The following is a 20,611-nucleotide window of genomic DNA, read 5'->3' as shown; positions in this document are numbered from 1 at the left end:
CTCTCTTGCATTGTTATCGCCTGAAACACACGTGGACTACATTCAAGAGAAGCCAAAGTTTTGTGAACGGACGTGGGTAGTTGAAAAACTAATATAACTAACCTAAAACATATCTGATGTTAAAACTAGTGTAACATTACATAAAAGTTTGTGACAACACTGCAAATCTGCGCGGCGATGTGTCACCCCATTGCTTGAAACTTGCTAGGTTTCATGTTATTAACATTGTCAGTGATCAAACCACATTTTTAAGATCTTCACTGCGATTTCAATCATGCAAACATAGTAAAATTCATTTCGTTTAAACCATCAGAAAATATTAACGGAGCGATTACAACGGGAAAGGGTTTGAATTTTAACTTAGATCGTACTCACCTTAATTATAAACGAAAATTTTATTTAACTTTGCCAGTAAAAATTACAAGTAGGTATATAAAAGTTAAATTCATTTCTAAACTTCCCATCGAATGCCAAAACACTTTAAAAAGTTTTAATTAATACATTGATGGAAGTCAAATACCAAGCGGTAGGATACGGCAATAGATAAATGAAGAATTCAAGAATCTCGGCAACAGAGAAGTTCTGTCCTTCATCCCTTCACCTCGTGGTGTCGTAATGGAAGACATTACAGCGCTTCAGAAACAAATGTGACTTTTCCTCCCTCTGGCGATAACTTCGATCAGAGTTAACCATTCGGTATCGAAAATCAAGTTTAAGGAACTTTCGGAAACTTTTGCAATCTGCCTATACCAGAACTGATACAACAAGAACGATGATTTCCTTTCTCATTTTATTAACATTAAACTCGTATTATCTCAGCTCTAATAAAACTGCCGCCTAAAAGCAGAATTTTAATGATTTCTTATAAAACAACCCGGTGAGCAGCAGATCGTAAATTGGTCAATTATTTCCATTCACTGCGCTGGATATAAATAGTGAATTTACGGTGCTTAAAAATCACCTTAAAATATTTTAATTGGATTTTTTTTCGAAATCTGATGAGATTGCGTATTCGGTTTAATAATCCGAGCAATTATTGCAGCGAAACTTTTCAGATGATTGGTCTAGACATCATTTTTATAAGGATTATGCTTAATTACGTGCAGTTTCAGGGAAAAATAAAATTTTAACAATTAAAACTTTTCGATTGTTAAACATGATATTAATGATTAATAACAAGTTTAGCAATAATTTACTCAAATGCTTCAAGTTATTCCGATCATTTCTTTCGATAGTGTAAATGTTTAAAACAATTAAAACCTTCTAATTCTTCAGATTTTTTTACTTCTACAGATTCTTTATTCCGCAATTGCTCAAATGTTAAAAATTGCCTTACTTTTTGTAACATTTTTGAATTCTTTAGATGTTTAGAAAATTTTGTATTTCTGTGATGTTTTTTGCTTTAGATTTTTGGGTTATTAAATTTAATTTAATAAACTAAAATCAAATTCTCGGAGAAATCCAAAAGCAACATTACGAACTTGAGCTTTAATTACTTTATTTTTTATTTTCATAATTTTTTTGCATCTTCTAAATCCTTCTGATAATTTAAATGTTCTGGAAATTTTCATATCCGATGTTCGCTGGAATTGATTAAATTTTTTAGATTTCTGGTCTTTTGGAGAAAAATATTTACCCAATAAAATTTGCTAACAAAATAATTAACAGCATATAAAAGATTTGAATGAAAAAACTGTTGAAATTGAGCAATGCTACAAGAACTTACATTCGTGTCAAGTTTTGATGTCCTTGGGGCACGTTTTGTCAAAAAAATGCGAAAACTAGTGGATGCCGGATATAACCACTGTCCCGGAATGACAAACGACCCCCCGGAATGTTGCTATTACAGTATTTAATTAATAGTATGTCGTAATTTAAATCGTAGCTTATTTGTCGCTTTGTAACTAGATTCAGGACACAATTTTAGCTCTTATAAATCCATGTAATTATCCAAGCTGATAGTTGAGAGTGGCAGAGTGTCTATATGTGTATTCTAAGAAGCGATAAATCATCGAAGCGAGAAAGGGCCGTAAGCGTGTTCTTGGGCGTCTTTGTGTTCTAATCCGCTATACGATGTAATTATTATTCTCGGTCACGTCTATTTAACTAGAACGTGAAGGAGCATATTCCGGACAGAGCTTTGCTTCTTAGAAATATATTTGCACTAAGAAGTTCCACGATTTGGCATAAGCCACTATCATCCATAATTTATCGCTTTCTAAAGGACGTGCGATGCAAAAACTACACGCTCTGTGGAACTGACGTTTTATATTGGGCTGGAATTTGACGGACCATTAATTATTTGAAGAGAGATTTGCAATAAAATCATTTCCGGAGAAGCACTTAGGATTTTGTTATATTGGAAGCTTATTTTCAGACTTGAGTAAATAAAACGTTAGTTACGAATTTCCGATACTATCTACTTTGTCACTAATTTCAAATCGTTAATGATCTACAAACATGTGTCAACTCCTGATTACTGCTTTGCGTGTCAGTTTCTTAATTTAGTTACTTTAGATACGTAGCAGTAAATAAGACTAATGAACTTGTAGGTACATCATTAAGAAAAAAATGAAAAATATTTAAGCTGGAGAGTGGAGAGTCACTTCACAATTTAAAAATGGGGTCACACTTTGGTGCTGTCAGTTGTTCAATTTTTCAAACAAAAAAGCTAAATTGCACATTCAATATGCAGGTGTTTAGTTCTATTTCAAGTACTTTTATAGCAAATATCGATTCGATAAATGTGACCTGTCATGCCTATTTTTCTGCGAATTTGTGGAACACTGACTATTTCCATTGTAATAGCTCAGCTAAAATACTTATTTATCGAACAAAACTCTGGGATACTGTTTGTCTGTTGTTATATTTACATTCCAACTGATTAAAACGCAAATTTTGTGGTGTTTTTAGGGTTCAAAGGAAGATTCTATCTGAACATAACAAATTCCATACTGTGTAAAAACAAAAAAGACCCGAAGGATGGCTTTTTCCACGTGACCCACCCTGTATAAATAGACTGACTATCACAAGTATGTGCAAGTATCTTCAATAAACCATTAAATCCGCAGGTCGAAGAGGCAAGCAGAAAAAGCAAAATTTATTTTTATTTTGTCACGCATCGCTTCTCGGTACCTCGTACAATATAGATAAGGTGTTATGTAGACTTTGTCATCCTAACGGAACGTATCCTGTCGAAAAAAATCGACCAATGAATGATTCAAACTGTTGGGAAAGTTCATTATCGACATTTCTATCCATGGCGTTGTTTTATAGTCCGTAAAAAATCCGAATGCTGACCTCTCAATCCGCCCCTTATCCTGAAAAAAGCGCCGATCTTTGCGAAGCAAATTTCGCGGTCAAGCTTCGGTTATGTCCGTAATTTATCAAGCAAAAGCATTATGATTTTCAGCAAGTTTGCCGATTTTCCGGATCCAAAAAGGAAAAAACTGCACACAAGCACGGTTCATAGGTTTATAAGTGTTACCCCAGCTTAGCAGTCGTGATAGCGCCCATTCATTTCTCTAAGTCTTTTGATCTCTGCGGTTATGTTAAGCTGACAGTGCTTGGTAGTGATTGATTGTGGGATCTTGTAGGCATTCTTTTTTTGTATATTTTATTGTTATAGTTAACGGGTTGGCAACGCGTGGTCGTCAGTCAAGCGGGTGCAACGACAGGGTGGTAATCTTTTGGTGACGGAGGGAGCATAGCAAGCACGCATCGCCCTCATCCGCACTTCTGGTGTGACTTGAGACCCCATTACTCTGCGGCTCACGTCTTCTGCTGCCCGCTCAGCGCAGATAAAAATGTAATATGAGTGGAAAGCCGTGACACTGCGATGGGAATTTTATTAGTTGTCGTCAATTGTTGACGACATCGCACTGTGCTCTTTTGCAAGTTAGTTACCATGCGGCTAATTGAAGAAAACCATCGAACAAAAGTCAATTATCCACCAAGAGTAATCCAAAGGTATTTTTAAATAATGCTAAAAACGTTCAGCCAAGCAGGTATTTCGCAAAATATGTACAAAGGATCGGAGCTAGAATTGCAAGAATTTAACAATATCTGCTTACCTTTCGAGTAGGTTTAAATTCGGGTAAAACCAACGTTATTGATGTTTCTTTGCGCAAATCAACTTCCAGCGCTGAACTCAATCATATCCTTGAATATTTCATTGCTAGCACTTTGCTTCAATTTCGATGTTTCGTTTTTTAACTTTGATCGTGATTTTTAATGTTTTTTCCAATTTTAAACACTTTGGGTGTAAAAATTCTATCTAGTGGAATCTCATAATTTGCCTAGCTTGAAAGCAGTTTAGACTCTCACAAAGAACCTTCTTTGAAACGAGTGACGCATATCACCCTTGCCTAGCGTTATTAAAAATTGATGTCCTCGATACTTGGCACGTTTTTCATGCAAAACGCACTCTGGCTCAAATACATGCAGGGAAAAATCTAATTTAGTTCTCTGACCCCTTCACTGCACCCTCGTAAAAAACCGTGACAACAATTCCCTACTAAAGTTTAACCCTACAAATTATTTAGGCACATTTTCGTCCCTTTTAGATGGAAAACAAACAACACAACCAACTGATCAATACGTTCACTATGTATATAACAAATGACCTAATTTTGTGTGAGGTGATGACAATAACATTATAAACGCACCGCTGACAAGAATGTGACAAGCCTTGTTATGTACGTAAATAATTTTTTACGGGTAATGGAATGGTTTTCCCACAATAGTGTAGGCAACAATGCGACAGGAAAATCCAACAAAAAATTATTAGAAAATTACAGTAATTGTCCTTTTTGTGTTGGAAACGCTGTTATTACTCTGTACGAGTCAACCTTTTATTCTGTCATTAATTGAAAATAGGAAACAACATTTCGCCTAAAGTTCATTTCCAGGAAGCGCAAACAAAAATTAAATAGTATTTTAAAGGCTTTACATCATAACCGTGGCGCATTTGGGTTTAAACAGAGAACATTATACAACAGCTGTTATTTTTGAGTTAAAGTTAAATTATGAAGAATATTCTCGCTTTAGTAACTCGCTACAAATCAGTGGAGATTCAAAATGAAACATATGTTGCTCCAGCGATTATGTGTATGTTAATCCGACAAGCTTTTCGCATCAGACCCTGCTAAATTCATTAATACTGAAACTGACTCCAGGAAATTCGAAATTGCTCTTTGCTAAACTAAACTTTTTATATAATTATTCTGATTTGTAAAAGTACCTAACTCCTCTCCAAACTTTGAAACAATTTAAAATGGTGTTAGCTAAGTTATCAGCTCGACAGATCTAAACAGTCAGTTGAGTAAAAAAACTGATTTCATTCATTGTGACACAATTTCCAATTTAATTTTTGATGAGAAAGTTAAATATCGTTTGGATTCTTCCGTCCAGAAGATTATAAATTAATCCAATCGACATAAGCTGGATTTATGGCGAAAGAATCGATCTTTCGCAAAACTTGATCAATCTATTAAGCAGAACTTGCTAAGCAATATAAAATGGCTCATTAATCTCTTCGCCTTAGCTGAACTGGTTTCACAGACGTTATTAAATGGTTTTCATAGATGCTGCGCTATGAAAATCTAAGGAACACATAAATAATACTAGAAAGCGTCAGATGGAAACAATTTCTTTCCTACAAATCGTAAAGTTAATTAGACGTTAGCTGTTTTGATTTAGCAACTTAGCGGTCCGTATTTGCAACTTTAATTACATTTTGTCCGAGAAAATCCACTTATCTTTGAGAACATGGATTTTACAAAGAAACTGTTCTTGCGAGAAACTAGCTATCGGTTTTTTTGAGTGGGAATTAGTAATGGTAGATAAACAATTTAACAGATTTGGAGATTTAAATATATGTACCTAGATTTCAATGTGTTTAAAATACGTTGTTGATAAAAAAAAATCCAGAAATACGAGGATATTCAACCCAAGTTATTCTTTCTGAATAAATTGGTTAATGAATTCATTCAGGGGTTTAATATTACAATAATAACACGCTTCAAAACTCTTTTGATTACACATAAAATGCAAAAATTTAAATATAAATTAGTTACTTTGCAATTTCCAATTTTCTTCGTTTTATATTTAAAAAAAGGTTTTCACAAAAAATAGCGAATAAACAACGACTTCAGTTATAAAAGATGTAGGTATGCATAATATTTCCATAATTTTACTTACTTAACTATAACACTGCGCGACAAATAAAAATTAATTTTAAGTACCTTTTTTGAAAATTGGTGTTTTCTAATCTAAACAAAGTGCGAAACAATATCTTCACCTCAAAAACTATGTATTATGTACCATTTTTTTGTTATGTCAATTTGCAAAAAAAAAATAGTTAAAAAAGCATAGAAACGGACTTGCTTTTTTAGATTTATTTAAGATATTAACGTAGTTATGGTCATAAATGTCACAAAAATTAAAAATATATCAGAAAAAATAAGAATTTAAAAAAAATGATGAAAATCTGTCATAAGTGGTTTGGACCGCCTACTTTGATGCGCATGTTTACTACTTTTTTTATTGATGGTTAATTTCAAGCGATGTTGCCACTTAATAAAATTTAAACACATTACTGAAAATTCAATAAATCGATTAATGATAACTCATTTAAGTACTCAATAAATAATGTTTGTTCATGGTGGCTTTGTGTTTAAAGACTGGAAATTTTACATTAATATTGGAATATTCTACACTCATCGACCCAGTATTTTTTAATAAACTAAGTTGATAGTATTAAGTAGAAAATTGATTATATTTTCTAAAATACTGTAAGATTGGAAAAATTTTGGCTAATTTATTTGTTTCCAGGCGTTGTTTCGATCAACAGGACTCTTAAAAAAATTAGTTCTGAACAATTGGCCGCACGACTGTTGTAAATTTCAGTCGATTGACATCGAATTTCATTCAATTCGGCCATTCACTCAACAAATCTGGTACTGTAAACCGATTATTGGTTGCAAAATATTTGCATTTAAATTTTCCGAAACGGCGAAAATTTTAACGGTGCCAGCAGTCTACCTATTATTTCTAGCGATGCAGTAAAAGTAAGGTTTCTAAGGTCTGGCTGAAATGAGCCATCACAATCATTCGTTAATTACCGTTGGAATTGGTAGAGAAAGCTCAGGCAATATTTTCTTTTTATTGTACGTTTAAAAAATTAGTTCTTGGTTTATAACCCTCAAAGAAGAAATTATTTCCCCGAGCGATATTTATTTAACTCATCTTGTAGGTAATTCTGGTGTAAAAAATAGTCTATTCCACCAGTTGCAGTATTTTCATGTAGGATAAAACTGGTATTAGATCCACAAGGGGGTTGCCTTAGAAACGTAACCCTCTAGGCAATTTAGTAGTCGGGCAATAAACTCGAAATTATCCTGTCTAAAATTCATTATAAAACTTTATGTTTTTATGCGTTATTAAAACAGCAGTATTAATAACTTACCTTAATGTGTGAGGTGCTAACCATGGAATACAACGTCGCCGTTAGAAGTAAAGTCACCCATACCGAAGTTCTTCCGGTTCTCCCGCAACTTCCCATCTGAAATTTAATAAACAATGTTATATTTCAAAGCTTCCTACATATTTTAATCGCAGCTTCTACAAAAAGATACAAACTTAGCTAGAGCACAACCAGGCGCTATAAATTAATTAAACGGAGTACCTACACATTGTTGTTATGACAAGACAAGTAAGGTAATGCATGCTAATGTAATTAAAAAAATATGATAAATCCAGTTCTCCCACTTGCCCGGCGCATCCACCAATGTTACACTGAACCTACTTCAAACTTTCAAAAAACGTTTAGCTAGGATTTGCATTATACTCTTACTCATATTTATAGAATAAATCTCGAGTACCTGATTAAAACAGAATTAGCAGAGTTGTGTGGAATTAAATAATCACATTTATGCATTTCGCATCCTGATATTAATGGATGGTCTCACACGACAGCTGCGACGTGGAGGATCATGGTAGAATAGCTCGTATTACAAACTCAAGATAAATGATCTCTTTCACGTAATTAAGCGGACATTAATTAACTTAATTACTGGGACTGCTTTTGAGGACAATATTATTATACGACCAAATATCGAACTTTTTTAGGAACCTCAAAAAGTCCGTCTTTTTAATTTGAACATTAAAGGAGGTTTAAACCACCATTTTTAATTACTGCAATAAACAACTCAAAGGAACTATTTCATTCGCGACATCTATTAAAATAGCTTAGTGAAATTAAATATAAAAGGACACTTTCGAAATTAGACCATTAAATAGAGCTTTGTTAAAGGAACACTTAATTGACTTGAAAGAGGAATTACTTGATTAATTCGGTAGAAATAAAATCGGTAATATAATAAGAGACGACAGACGGATATGCATTCTCTAATTACTTACGTTCTTCTGAATATTTTTTATTTTTCAATAATCTAATATTAATGCTCTTAACTTCGAGATCACAGGCGACACGTTGCTAATTGGCACTAAAAGTATCAGAGTTACGTAACTTAAAATAAATCCCGTAGCTGGTGGCACATTTCAGCATTGCTGGTGCAAATAATTGTTTATTTTATCGATCTCTTTATTTTATTATGGGGCTAAAAGTTTGAGCATTAGCTTAATGATGTCCTGCAGCTGTCGCCAAAACTTGCAGAAATAATATTTCATGTGATTCAATTTTATTACCTTCGTCAGCTTGTACTAAAATCATTTTCGAAGTTAGCCAGCATGCAAATACAGTCTATTATCAAAATTGTTTGTTTATTGTGTTAATTATCAACCTCCTAACCCTCTATTATTAGTATTCGCATCGAAAACGTGGGTCAATCCTTTGGAATAATTATGCTGAAAATTCGAGGTAAACCGAAATATACATCCATTGTGAATTTACTGGAAAACATTTTTCGGTTTCCAGAAGCCTACAAATGTCGTTTCGAGCGAGTTGCTTCATTATGTACGTCTAAAGTTTTGATATAAGTCTCTTAGGAAAGACATATCCAGTCTTAAATGTAAATTAGGAAGACATAATGTGGGCTAAATAATGGATAAAATATGTTGACGAAAATTTAACGTTCACAGTGAAGAGTCAAATTAACAACATTTCAGACTGGTAGATAATGAGTTTAAGTAAAGTGTTCTGCAACGAAAAGTTGAAAGAAATATCTTCATTTTAAGCAATAAATAAAAATGCAAGTACGGTACTTCAAGATTTAATAAAGAACCATCAAGCATGCCGTACAATTAATTATTTCACCGACAGAATAAAGTTTGAACAGTTAATCACATTACAAAAGCTGTAAAACAAGGTAGAGCGGAAAAATGCAGAAGATTCCAAGCTAGACGTAAAATAACATTACAGGATACACTTTGCCTATCCTGGAATTTATTTCAGCAGTATCTCTTCTCTCCGAGCTTATCAAATAAGAATGCAATTTCATGCAAGTTCTATTTGCTATTATAGATCCTCTCTTCCATTTACGAAAATATTTTTAAAGAAGAACGGTACAATTTTTCAATTATCTCCTACGTTAACTGACAATAAAGTTTCTGGAATTTCGCACAATTAGATTAACCCAAATAGAATACGTGCAAGTTTCTAGTGAGGTCGTCTTAAAGGCGCGCGCACGTGAATTCATTATGTGCACTTCCGTGTAATAATCTGATCCAGTTTGTGGTTGGAAATGAAGACCGTAAATTATAACTGACTTAAAGTAAGCTGTGCTCCTGAAGGTAATGCAGATGTTAAAGAAGTAATAGGAGTGTGGCAGATGGTAACTAACTTCATACGTGCGTCTATAAACTTGACGCAAAGAGGGTAATAAAATCTGCGTTTCATATTCAACGTGTTTTTCTTGTCGGATTTTTTCGGTTATTATTGCATTTTGTAACAAGGATAATTGTCTCCTATTCTGATTATCCCAACACTACTTGTTTTTGTGAAGCTTTTAGGTATCTACTAGAGAAATAATTGCTGGCCTTTGAAAGTTTTTGTGGTATTATCTGATTTTCACTGCTCGCTGCGGAACCATTTCTCTTTTGCAACAACTAGTGTGGCAGTAATAATAGTTACCACAATCCCTGCTCTGCATATTTGGAGCTAATGGTTATGATAAATAAATCGTATTTTTGTCAGATTAAATAAATCTGTAGTCTTTTAGAGAATAATGAATTAGAATATTACAACCACCCATTTAGGTGTTATGTTTAAAACCAGGACTGCACTGGTTAAACAATGATAGTGCTTCAAGTTTATTATATTTCAGCCCCATTATTCAGAATACATATTCAAGCCCCCTCGCTCTATCAGTCTCTAGGAGAATATTTATTTTGGCATATTAGATACTTTTTTATGAGTAAGATAATACATTATTATAAAATATCTTTGTACAGAATTTTCTCATCCGTCTTTGTTTATTTTGGAGCTTTCCATATTTTGTAAATTATATTTATGTTAAAGTACAGGATGCCATCCATCACGACTGAAAACTGCCAGACTTTTTGTTCATATACATTGTAAATTACAGTATCTATATGCGTTAACAGAACTATTAATATTCCATATTTATTTAATAAAAATCAATCAGAATTGTACTTAGAAAATCACCGCCCACATAATTTTCTCTTTATTTGTGAGTCAAAAATCGAGTTCTACTAGCATGCTTTTGGTCTTTTACAAAGCTTACAGATGTCGGTTTTCATCTTGGAATTCATTACAGTTCGTTCAGACGACGGACGGCTTTCAGGTTCAGTTGACATTTAAATATCACTTTTGTTAATAGAGGTCATCAAAAATAATTATCTATTCTAAAAGAAGTTCTCTTCATTAATAATGAAAGATATTTTAATTACACTAAAATGAATTACCAATAAAAAACTTTACTCAAACAATTAAATATGGTTGGGCGTTTCAAAGAAAAGCAGCGGGTAGAAGATAACTCAAATGGTAAAAATTTAAATTGCCAGTTTTCACGCTACTGTTAATTTGTATTACCATTAATTAAAGTTTTGTGAAAATTATAGTTTTAAAATACAATTTTACAGAATAGTCCAAATACAGTGAGTGGGATTTACAATTAGTAAACCTGGTTGATGGAAATTACAGTTGAATCCATTTTGAATATACACACTACTGGGAAAACTAATCAGGAGATTGGATTTTACAAACAAAAACGAACGTGTTAAAACTAAACAGTAAAATGTTTTCAATTAGAACGATTAAAAGATGGTGTGAATGCACAAAATCAAGGTAAAGATCGTACGACATAATACAGTGAAAATATATAGATTTGAATTTTTTAAACAATTTTGTTTGACGATTTCACAAATTTAATAGCCATATTTCACCTTTTTTTACTGGCACTGCTATTTGCTTCTGTGCCTACTTTAAGTTAAGTAAAGTACATTACATAAATGATAAATTAAAAGGAAATTAAAAAATAAACTACACACCTTAAAATAACGTTGGCGAAAAGCTTGAATTTTCTTTCACCAGTCTCCGGTTTTCGTTTTTGTCTTAACTCTGAATATTCACATCATCTTTCATTAGCGTCTATTTCAGTACAGACGAATTAGTTAAACCTCTGACATTATTACGAAAGTGTCAAAGGAATCTTATAGTATAGATACATTTACAGAAGCAAACCTCCAACAAGTGCGATAACTTTTTGTGCTCAATTTTCAATAAATCGGAACTTTGCGCTTAACTTTAAAATTATAAAACTTTTATCAGCTTTACTAATTTAAAAGTCTTTACATTAAATTGCCAAAGAAAATAAATTTTTCTCTGAGATTTTCATCGAAAAAGAAATTAAATACATAACTTTTGCGTTTTCTAATTAAGATTAAAACAGTTGAAAATATTGCATTTGTCTCGATGTTTATTGTGTTTGTTTTAAAGGTTCAAAAGCACTTAAAACTTTCTTAACAAATGTCATTAACGGATTGAGAAATGCTCAATTTCCACAATCTCACTTCAATATCTGCTCTCCAGGATTTCGACTTTTCGGTCTTATCTAATCAAGAAGCTGAAAGAAAAAACGGACGGAACAGTGTGTTTTCACATTTTTTTTTCTCGTCTGACAAGCTTCTGCCAATTTCTTGAAAAGGGAAAAGCGGCAGTGTCGACTTAGTGCCTTACGAAATTAGGCTTCTTTAGATGAGATAAAATACACACGAGGAAACCGCTCGCAGCATTACTCCAACCATCAAAACAGGTCCGCTTTGTGCTCTATGTACCGGTTTAGCTGGCTTTTGCTAGCGATTACAATCTACATCTACACAACAACAATGTTGTGGATATGTGTTCGGTTGGTGCCGGACGGGCTCTATTGATCGCTAAAAATAAATCACTCCAACACTAACTCCTCTATTGTAAACCGAGGTTTAGTTGCAGATTAACACTTTAAAAGCCTATTCAATAAATAAAATCTCCTTTCTTGAAAAACTGAGGAAAATCCTAATAATAGCCGACCGCAAATCAGGTGGCAAAATGGGTTTTATAGAAGATTTCGCTTCGAGCACCAAACAATTAAAAAATTTTTATTCTAAAATTCAACAATTTACATTAGAAACAAGGTTAAGCAAACATCTGCAATGCCTGAAAATTAAAAGTTATGTGGTACGACTTTTTATAAAACAGAGACGAAATTTCTACTGGGAGTTCTCTTGTGTAAACTCCAAATGTAATATTTTTAGAAGTTTTTAATTAAGGGAAACTAGCGTCTAATTTGCATGCGGAATTTTTTTAAAAGCTCTCGTCGACCAAGTCATTTTTCACTTTCTCGGAATGTAAGTGCTCTAAAACCGACATGAGTTTGCTGTTACGACCAGGGAAAAGATACTTTAAAAGTGATTAAATGGTTGAACAAATGAAATGAAATTTTTTTGAGAACTGAAATGAATAATTTTGAAGACGGGTAAACATAATAGAAGCTTGGCTTTCCATTCCTATAAATGTAATAAAGTGACAATAATTTTCTCGAATCTGCAATGAAACTTTGCCACTTCAGATTAAAATGCAACGGCCGTGTTATAAAAGTGTCTGTGTCATTGTTGGCCGACATAAAATAGTAGATGTACTTGCGAATCTCGGTGGAAGCTTCATTTCAGCCTCACTTTATTAAAGTAACGGCTAGAGTAACTTACGGCTGAAAGAGGGGAAAACGTACAGCGAAATTTACGAAAATCCGGTTCAAAAGTTACACTTTTTTGACCCAAGCGTTATTTTAAAGAAAAAGTTGAAGTAAGGCAAAAAAGCCTTAAGGTATAAATATCGACATTTGCAATTGTTAAATAAAAAAATTCTAATCTAAAACCGATAAACCATTTTAATTTTTGACGTATCCATAATGTTTTACCACTAAATATTTACCTTAATAAAGGAAACCTAAAATATGTTTTACTTTGACTACTTGTAGAAGTGAAATTTAATTTCGCAATTCGGAAGCAGACGACATAATATAGCTATTTATTTGAGAAGGATATTAAGTAATTCATAATGAACGAGGACGTTACTTGTTAACGTCCGAGTTTTTTATGAATTACTTAATATCCGTAGTAAATACAAAGCTTTATCGAAACATGGACGAAGGTGGCAATGTTACCACTCAACAGTTCTGCAAATTTCCAATTTTTGACGGAAGTTTTGAACGCGATGAAACAGCGAGAAAAGCATTTTCCAAGATATTTTATGTTAGAATTAATATAAATAAATGCAGATCTTCAGAATGTCTTTAATTTTGGTCTTTGGAGTTGCTTTCGTTTGCATAAAAACGTTGAATATTATGGATTAATGGCAACTGTGCTATTATGAGATGGTAACTATGCTATTATGAAACAGTAACTATGTTATTATGAATTATTTGTATCATCACTATTATGATGTACTTTACACGTAAGCATACAAAGGTATTAGATACATCTTAATCATCATGTTTCGATAAACATGTTTTCAAGCTAGTAAAAAAATATTTTTTTATTGATACAGCCTTTGGAGTTTTTACTCGCTTTAAATTGTTTGAGTTTTTTTATATCTCTCCGATCCTGTCAATATGCTTCTTTATATTATTTTTTACTTGAATTTTTCTGAACAATAATTTATTCATAAAATCCATATTCAGTCCACCCTTTCTCCAGATTTATCATTGGGTTCTCTAAATTCTAGAAAGATCTGCAAATTTTCTGGATAGTCTAAATTCTTTATTATTTTCAAATAATATATAAATTATTACTTGGCTAACCGTTCAATTTATAAGTATTAGAGAGAATACGATGTGACTATAAATGATTAAAGTAATTGACCCATCAATCAATCATAATAACGATTGTTGTGAGTTTAGAGAGCTAAATTTAAATCAAACAAATAAATGAAAAGTCCTTTTAATACCGGAAAACAAAAATCCACAAATCTCGTTTTGTTATTGTTTTAATTTAAAAATTGAAATTGTTACAATCGTCTATAAAAACAAATCGTGGCTTATTCAAATTGTGAGATAAAAAACAAATCTACAAAACATGAGTTAATTTGTGCCTCATCCGTCATACGTTACAAAAAATTGTATTGTTTTTGTATTTCATTCTTCAAACCGCATGAAGGGGAAATTTTTCATTGCTGGGTTGATTTCGTATTTAATTTTTTCCAGCCTCTGTTTAATTAATATCACTACAAGTCCATTTAAGTTAAACTATATTCGACTAAACGTCTGCTTCGTTCTAATTTGGTTAACTAATATTTAAACTAATATACAACATTTATGTTACAAACTTGCTGAAACGTCGAAATGTTGACTATTAACACTGGCAATTGACATGTTGACAAGACAGACACTGGAGAGTATTGCAGTAGTGCCACCTGCACAACTCTGCTAACTAATGCCATATTGTGTATTCCATCCAATTCTTTAATTTTTAACAAGATTATGATACAATGTAACCACATCTAATTTCGATATAAATCAACTCAGGGATAATTTCGTTAAAATTGGTCCATAAAAAATGAATCATAGCATTTCCTGGAATTTACGTGTATAGATATGATTACAACTCTAATTGCAACGCGTAAAACATAAACAATGCATGTGAGTGTCGTTCATGCATGTGCTGTCTCAAATTCCCATAATTTCGCTAAATGTATAACACCGTTGAAACCACCATGCAATTACAGAAATTCTGCGAGAGTACCGGTTTAAATTTCGCTGTTTCTAGGTTGATTTATATGGTAAAACATTCATGTGCTACGGGTTTCACCATACACGTCTCTGAATTGGAGACCACGGGGCGGTGCTTCTGTTTTACCACTTTTTCATATGGAAATTACATGGAAATATGCGTTTACGCGAGACACCCACATAAATAAATCTCAGTCGGGTTTAAAAGAGCTTTGCAAAAAGCCAATTAAATTGTAAGAAGAGGCAAGGCCTCGACGCGGCAGGGACTGTACAATAATCAGATTTTGGTTGCAAAGGTAATCAAGTTTAAAATGAAAATACACCTGTAATCTAGTTATAGCGGGGCACTCTTAAGTGTGTAGATAAAAACGAGAAAAATCACAAACCGCCATAAATTGACTGTGAAAACTAGCTCTCAACTTTTCGATTATTTGTAACCCCCGACTAATAAAAACCATAAAATACACATTTTATATTGCAGGACCGAAACCGGGCTTCCGTCTTTCGCTCAAAACGTCAGCATTGTTCTTTTCACATATCCTTCATGCATGACTGGTCTCACGTTTTCAGTTAATAGAAACTCAATGTTTTGAAAACCGATACAGTTTATGGGTGCCCCCTTTGATTTAACTTATTTTCAATGTATGAAACGTTGCACGATTTGATTTAAGCGCTTCAATGAATTCCCGGCACAAATCAGTGAAAAATGCCGATTAAACATGACGATAAACGCAATTATTTGGCGGGATCCACAAATTTATGTTGGCACGAAGACACGATGTATTCAGGCCAAATTGTAAAACATATCAGTCGGAAACAATATCGTCGTAATCCCCAGAAAATCCCGCAAATTATGACCTCAAATGACCCAAACAGCGCACTTTATTTTCAAAAATTAGACAAGCATTTCAATGTTTCCGCGCGGCTATTAATTGGCAAACAAACAATGAATGCTATCTATGCAAATATGCAGTTTTATGTCTCCATACATGACTTCCTCGCTTTGAAAAATTGGCCTTATGACAACGTGTGTAGGTCAAATGAATAAAATCAATATCCAAAGGCTTGAAAGTTAAATAAATCGAATTTTAGTTTGTTGAAGTGATGAAGAATTTCCAGACAGTTCTGAAGTATATCCTTGCAATTAGTTTATAAGAAAAGCAGAAATTCGTCCGGAATCTAATGTCCTTTTGTTCTCTCATTTGAAGTGTCTCAGTGTGAAATCGGAAAACTTTCCTCAAACTGTTCAAATTTTACAGCTACAGTTAACATTTTAATTTCAATAAAAACATGAATAAATCTAAATCGAGCAAATTTTATTCCTAATTACAAACTTCTTGCGTCGGTACGGATGCCTTTTTTCCAAGATATCGTAATATAGGCGTTTATTGGTTTAATTGAATTTCGCAACTTTACGACAGATTAACTCTAATCCGTGCTTAGTATGGTTCAGTGGGCCAATGTTAATTAACTCCAGTACTAATTGAATTGCTCAGTGTTTATGAGTTGGTGTAGTTTACATTACAAAATGATTTTTGCTCAGCTACGAATTGTTTCGCCATGATTAGATTACATTTTAATTAAATTTGGTCCTTCTAATATTGAAAAAGCAGTCAAACTTTCCCTTTTAGCTGAAAGTTTATACATCAATTACAGTAATGTGTGAAATGATGAAAATTTTGACTTGTTTCGTTTTTTGTTTTTTTTTACATGCCATACAATACTGTTGATATACACTTATCGACATTACAAAATTTTACTACTTTTGAACTAAAAATTTGAATTTCATAACTTTGATCCTTTCTACATTAAAACAATAAATAAACGCTTTTTACCGTATTAATTAAAACATTTCGTAATTGTCTATTAAATTCCTTGCTAGCTTTAAATCTAACACAACCACATTTTAAATTAAATTTATTCATGTATTTAAGCTTATCACGTGAATGCTACACATGGCAAACGCAGTGCCAAATAAAACAGAAAAACTTAATTAAATAAAGACTAAATTTGTTGATCAGTGAAATTAAATACTTTAAAAGAGTTTGTTGTTATAAAATTGTTAAACCTATTTTCACTCAAACCAATCAAAAACGATACTTTTGTGTATTCGATATTTTATTGAAAATAGATATACCTCAGTCCTACTTTTATTCTTTTCAGTGGAGTTGAAACTAATATTTTCAAGTCAATAGCCAAACCTAAATAGAAAAAGAAACTCTCAAGTCTAAGTAGTATTACATCTATCTACATCGCCACAGAAGCTTTACTAGTTTTATTTTTATGACGAAATATTGATTTTATTATCTGAATCTTGCAAACCTTCAATTTTCATTTTTCTCAAACGCAGATTTAATCCATATTTCCTTAAAATCGCAATGTTGGAAGAATTGGTTTTAATTAAATTTTTATTAAAAAAAATCTTCATAAAGAATTTCCCGAATGATATTAAAATTCTACATTTGATAACAAAATCAATACCACCGTGAAAGATACATATTTTAATGTAATTTGTTCAAAGACGGGAAAAGGTTGCGCCATTAGATTATCTCTACTTGATTTTGCATGGCTGCTACTCACTTAAGTGCCTGATCAAAATCAAAATTAGGCTCATGAATTTTTCAAGGCAATTTTTATGTCTGAAATATTACTTTAGGAAAACCTTTCGCGAAATGAAAAGGAAAAAAGGTCATTTTATTGGTTATTCACCACGCCATGTGTGTACAACGCTGCATTATGTTCAATACGTTATCACTGGTTGGTTATAGAGTGCAAAGTCATTCATTCATAAGTTAGTGACTTTATTTCGGTCTATGAGAAGAGAAATTATTCAGTTTCTGCGATAAAAGAGCTGGATCGTCAAATATTTTTATTTTTCATAATCTTATATCGGTGCTTTCTACCATGTTATGTACAATTCAGAAAAATAAAAACAACTATTTGTTTGAAAAGGATTTTGAATATTACATTATTTATTCTAATGCATAATAGAAACCTGGTTCAACTGTTACTGCTTTTCTATTACGATGTTGCTTATCGTCTGCAGAACTCAAAGTTTTCAACAGATGCATTAATTATTATTACTCTCAGTATCTCGGCAACTGTTACAGTGAAGTTACACACAGTTTACTTTCAAGTTTGTAAATCTGCTAACAGACAGGTTTGGTACATAATGAAGTCCACAAAATCAAAACAAAATATCTTCGTTTCCCGCCAAACTGCTTTTTTAAATTCCACATTGTTCGTTGACGTTCGTGTAAACCTCGAGTTTCCGGAGAATCCACATTCGGTTTAGAAAGAGTTTTTCGTTGACATCCACGATTTATTTCGTATTTAGGTAATCGGCTAAGGATCTTGCAAAGTTGCGTTTTACTATATACAGTACTGCAGGCGGTGCATTCTGCACGAATTACTAAATCTCCCCGAGGAAGTTACCCCACGATGTCATTTCATTACATTTTATTTTCCTCACGTACACATCAGGATTATCTGCTTCTAGAAATAAAAGGAATAATGGCTCTGAAGGCAAACAACTTATTATGGGATTTATGTAGCCGACAGGATTATTCTTTGTATATTGTGATGAATTTTTTTGGTGGCTTTTAAAACGATGTTTTTACGAGTAAGGTATTGTGTACACTGTCTCATTAATTTTCTCAAAGTCGGGACTAATATTAATGAAGGTTTATTGGTTGTAAATCCTTGAAAATTTGAAGCTAATAACAATAGAAGTGATCTACTTTATATCGTCTGCAGCGTAAGCGTTAAGATAAGTAGATGCTTTTATTTGTTGTACATATGAACACGGTTTACGGTTCTATTGTTCCGGACAGAGATAAGGTTGATGGGCTAATTTTAATCTCAGACTAGGAACACCATTGTTGTAAGAAAAAAGATATCTGACGTTAGATGGAGCTAAATAATTAACAGAAAAGGTGTATTGTCACTTCTGCTTCTTCTTGATAATCCTAAAGTTTGTCATTCCAGGCATCAACTATTTGCTACTATAATGAATATTTCGCAAAATGGGGCTGCCTTGTTTTTGCAACTAAACCTTCAGTCGTAGACAGGAGTATACAAGACAATTCTGCCTTACATAAAGCCAACAAAGGTGTTCATTGCTGTCTACAGCAAGGGTTTGTTCAAACTACATTAAAACTTAAAGTTAGCCTAAGGATGTTTTCTGCTTTCAAAAATGCATCAGTACGGTTTCAAGTGTTATTTTGTTACACTTGCTAAGGAATTTACACAATAGTGCTTATTAAAATTTCATACAATTAAAATAAAACAATGCTTTTTGTGCTACATTCATTCCATTCAAATCAATGCTATTTTTCCCCTAAATAGTTTTATATTTCATATACGCTAATGGGTACCTCAGTTGTAGCATCAGGTTGCGTTCAATTCATAATATTTAAAGCCTCATTTTATTAAAAAAAAAAGATAACATGTATTTGCCTTTAAGCTCATAATGGATTAACAAAATACTTTTATTCAAAAACAAAAAATGGTGGATGCGCTGGGCGAATATCAAACTGCTTTTCATAGAAACTACTCTTTTATTAATTTGCAAAATTTATTCGTTGTTTATGGCTGTTAATGACAAATATGTTATTTTTTAAACCGACTATTACAAACGCTTCTTTTAATACTGAGCAAAAAATTTAATCACCTCAAATTGGTGTTATAGCTGCGCATAAAAATAAACAAAAAAGAAGGAATTCCAAGGGCCATGAAACACAAATAGCCGTTATAAAATGCCCGTGCAGAAAACAGCATAACATATGAATATATATCATGTGCCAGAGGATGAAATTTTATCCTTTTACAAATCGCTTCAAATATCGTCTTTTTATTTTTAAAATTGTCGTCGTTAAAACACAGTTTTTGTAAAAAATATCAAGCAATAAAATAACATGATAAAATCTTAACCTTTTCCAGCAATTCGTAATTCTGCAGACGACACTTGCGATTAAGCAAAAGTAATTTAACTAGTGTCCTAATACATCTTAGGGAGACTGTTTTAATTTAGCCATTTCCTGCGAGAAACAGAGAAGGTCGAAAATTCCATTAAATTGTCAAGAGGGTTCTAAGAAAGAATCTTGTTTATAGTAATTCTAATTTCTTAATAAGAACGAAACATTGCGTAATCGCACATCAATATGCAGAAAGCGCTTCAGAACGATCTTTTTAAAACGTTTCCGCGCTAAAATTTTACGACGATACGGGTTGTGTGTCTGTTTCTCTTGCTAATTGTGTGTGGAACGCTGCGCTGCACTGCTAATCTTCGATAGTATTTTTCAAGAAACGTCGGAAACTCGACAGTCTGTCTGGCACATGTTCCAGTTAGATTTATGTAATTTTCCAGGTTCGTGACTCGATGCAAATGTGCCAGCAAGGCAAGCTCAGCCGAAAAGGACGTT

At 32.7% G+C, this 20,611-nt stretch overlaps 1 protein-coding gene across 1 annotated transcript in view; it reads right to left on the bottom strand.

Moving 5' to 3' along the window:
• LOC148178937 (follistatin-related protein 5-like) overlaps positions 1-20,611 on the bottom strand; it is a 69,796-nt gene that overhangs the window by 31,809 nt on the left and 17,376 nt on the right. The window contains exon 2 of the mRNA XM_088030314.1: positions 7,469-7,564. Within this exon, the coding sequence (XP_087886440.1) occupies positions 7,469-7,564 (96 nt within the window). The remainder of the gene's footprint in view (positions 1-7,468; positions 7,565-20,611) is intronic.

Source organism: Gnatocerus cornutus, chromosome 2 (genome assembly GCF_029298725.1).
Source record: "Gnatocerus cornutus isolate USDA-ARS CGAHR chromosome 2, icGnaCorn1.1, whole genome shotgun sequence".
Classification (NCBI taxonomy): Eukaryota; Metazoa; Arthropoda; class Insecta; order Coleoptera; family Tenebrionidae; genus Gnatocerus; species Gnatocerus cornutus.
Note: the sequence above shows the minus strand (reverse complement) of the source record. Positions and strands in the feature narration are given on the sequence as shown.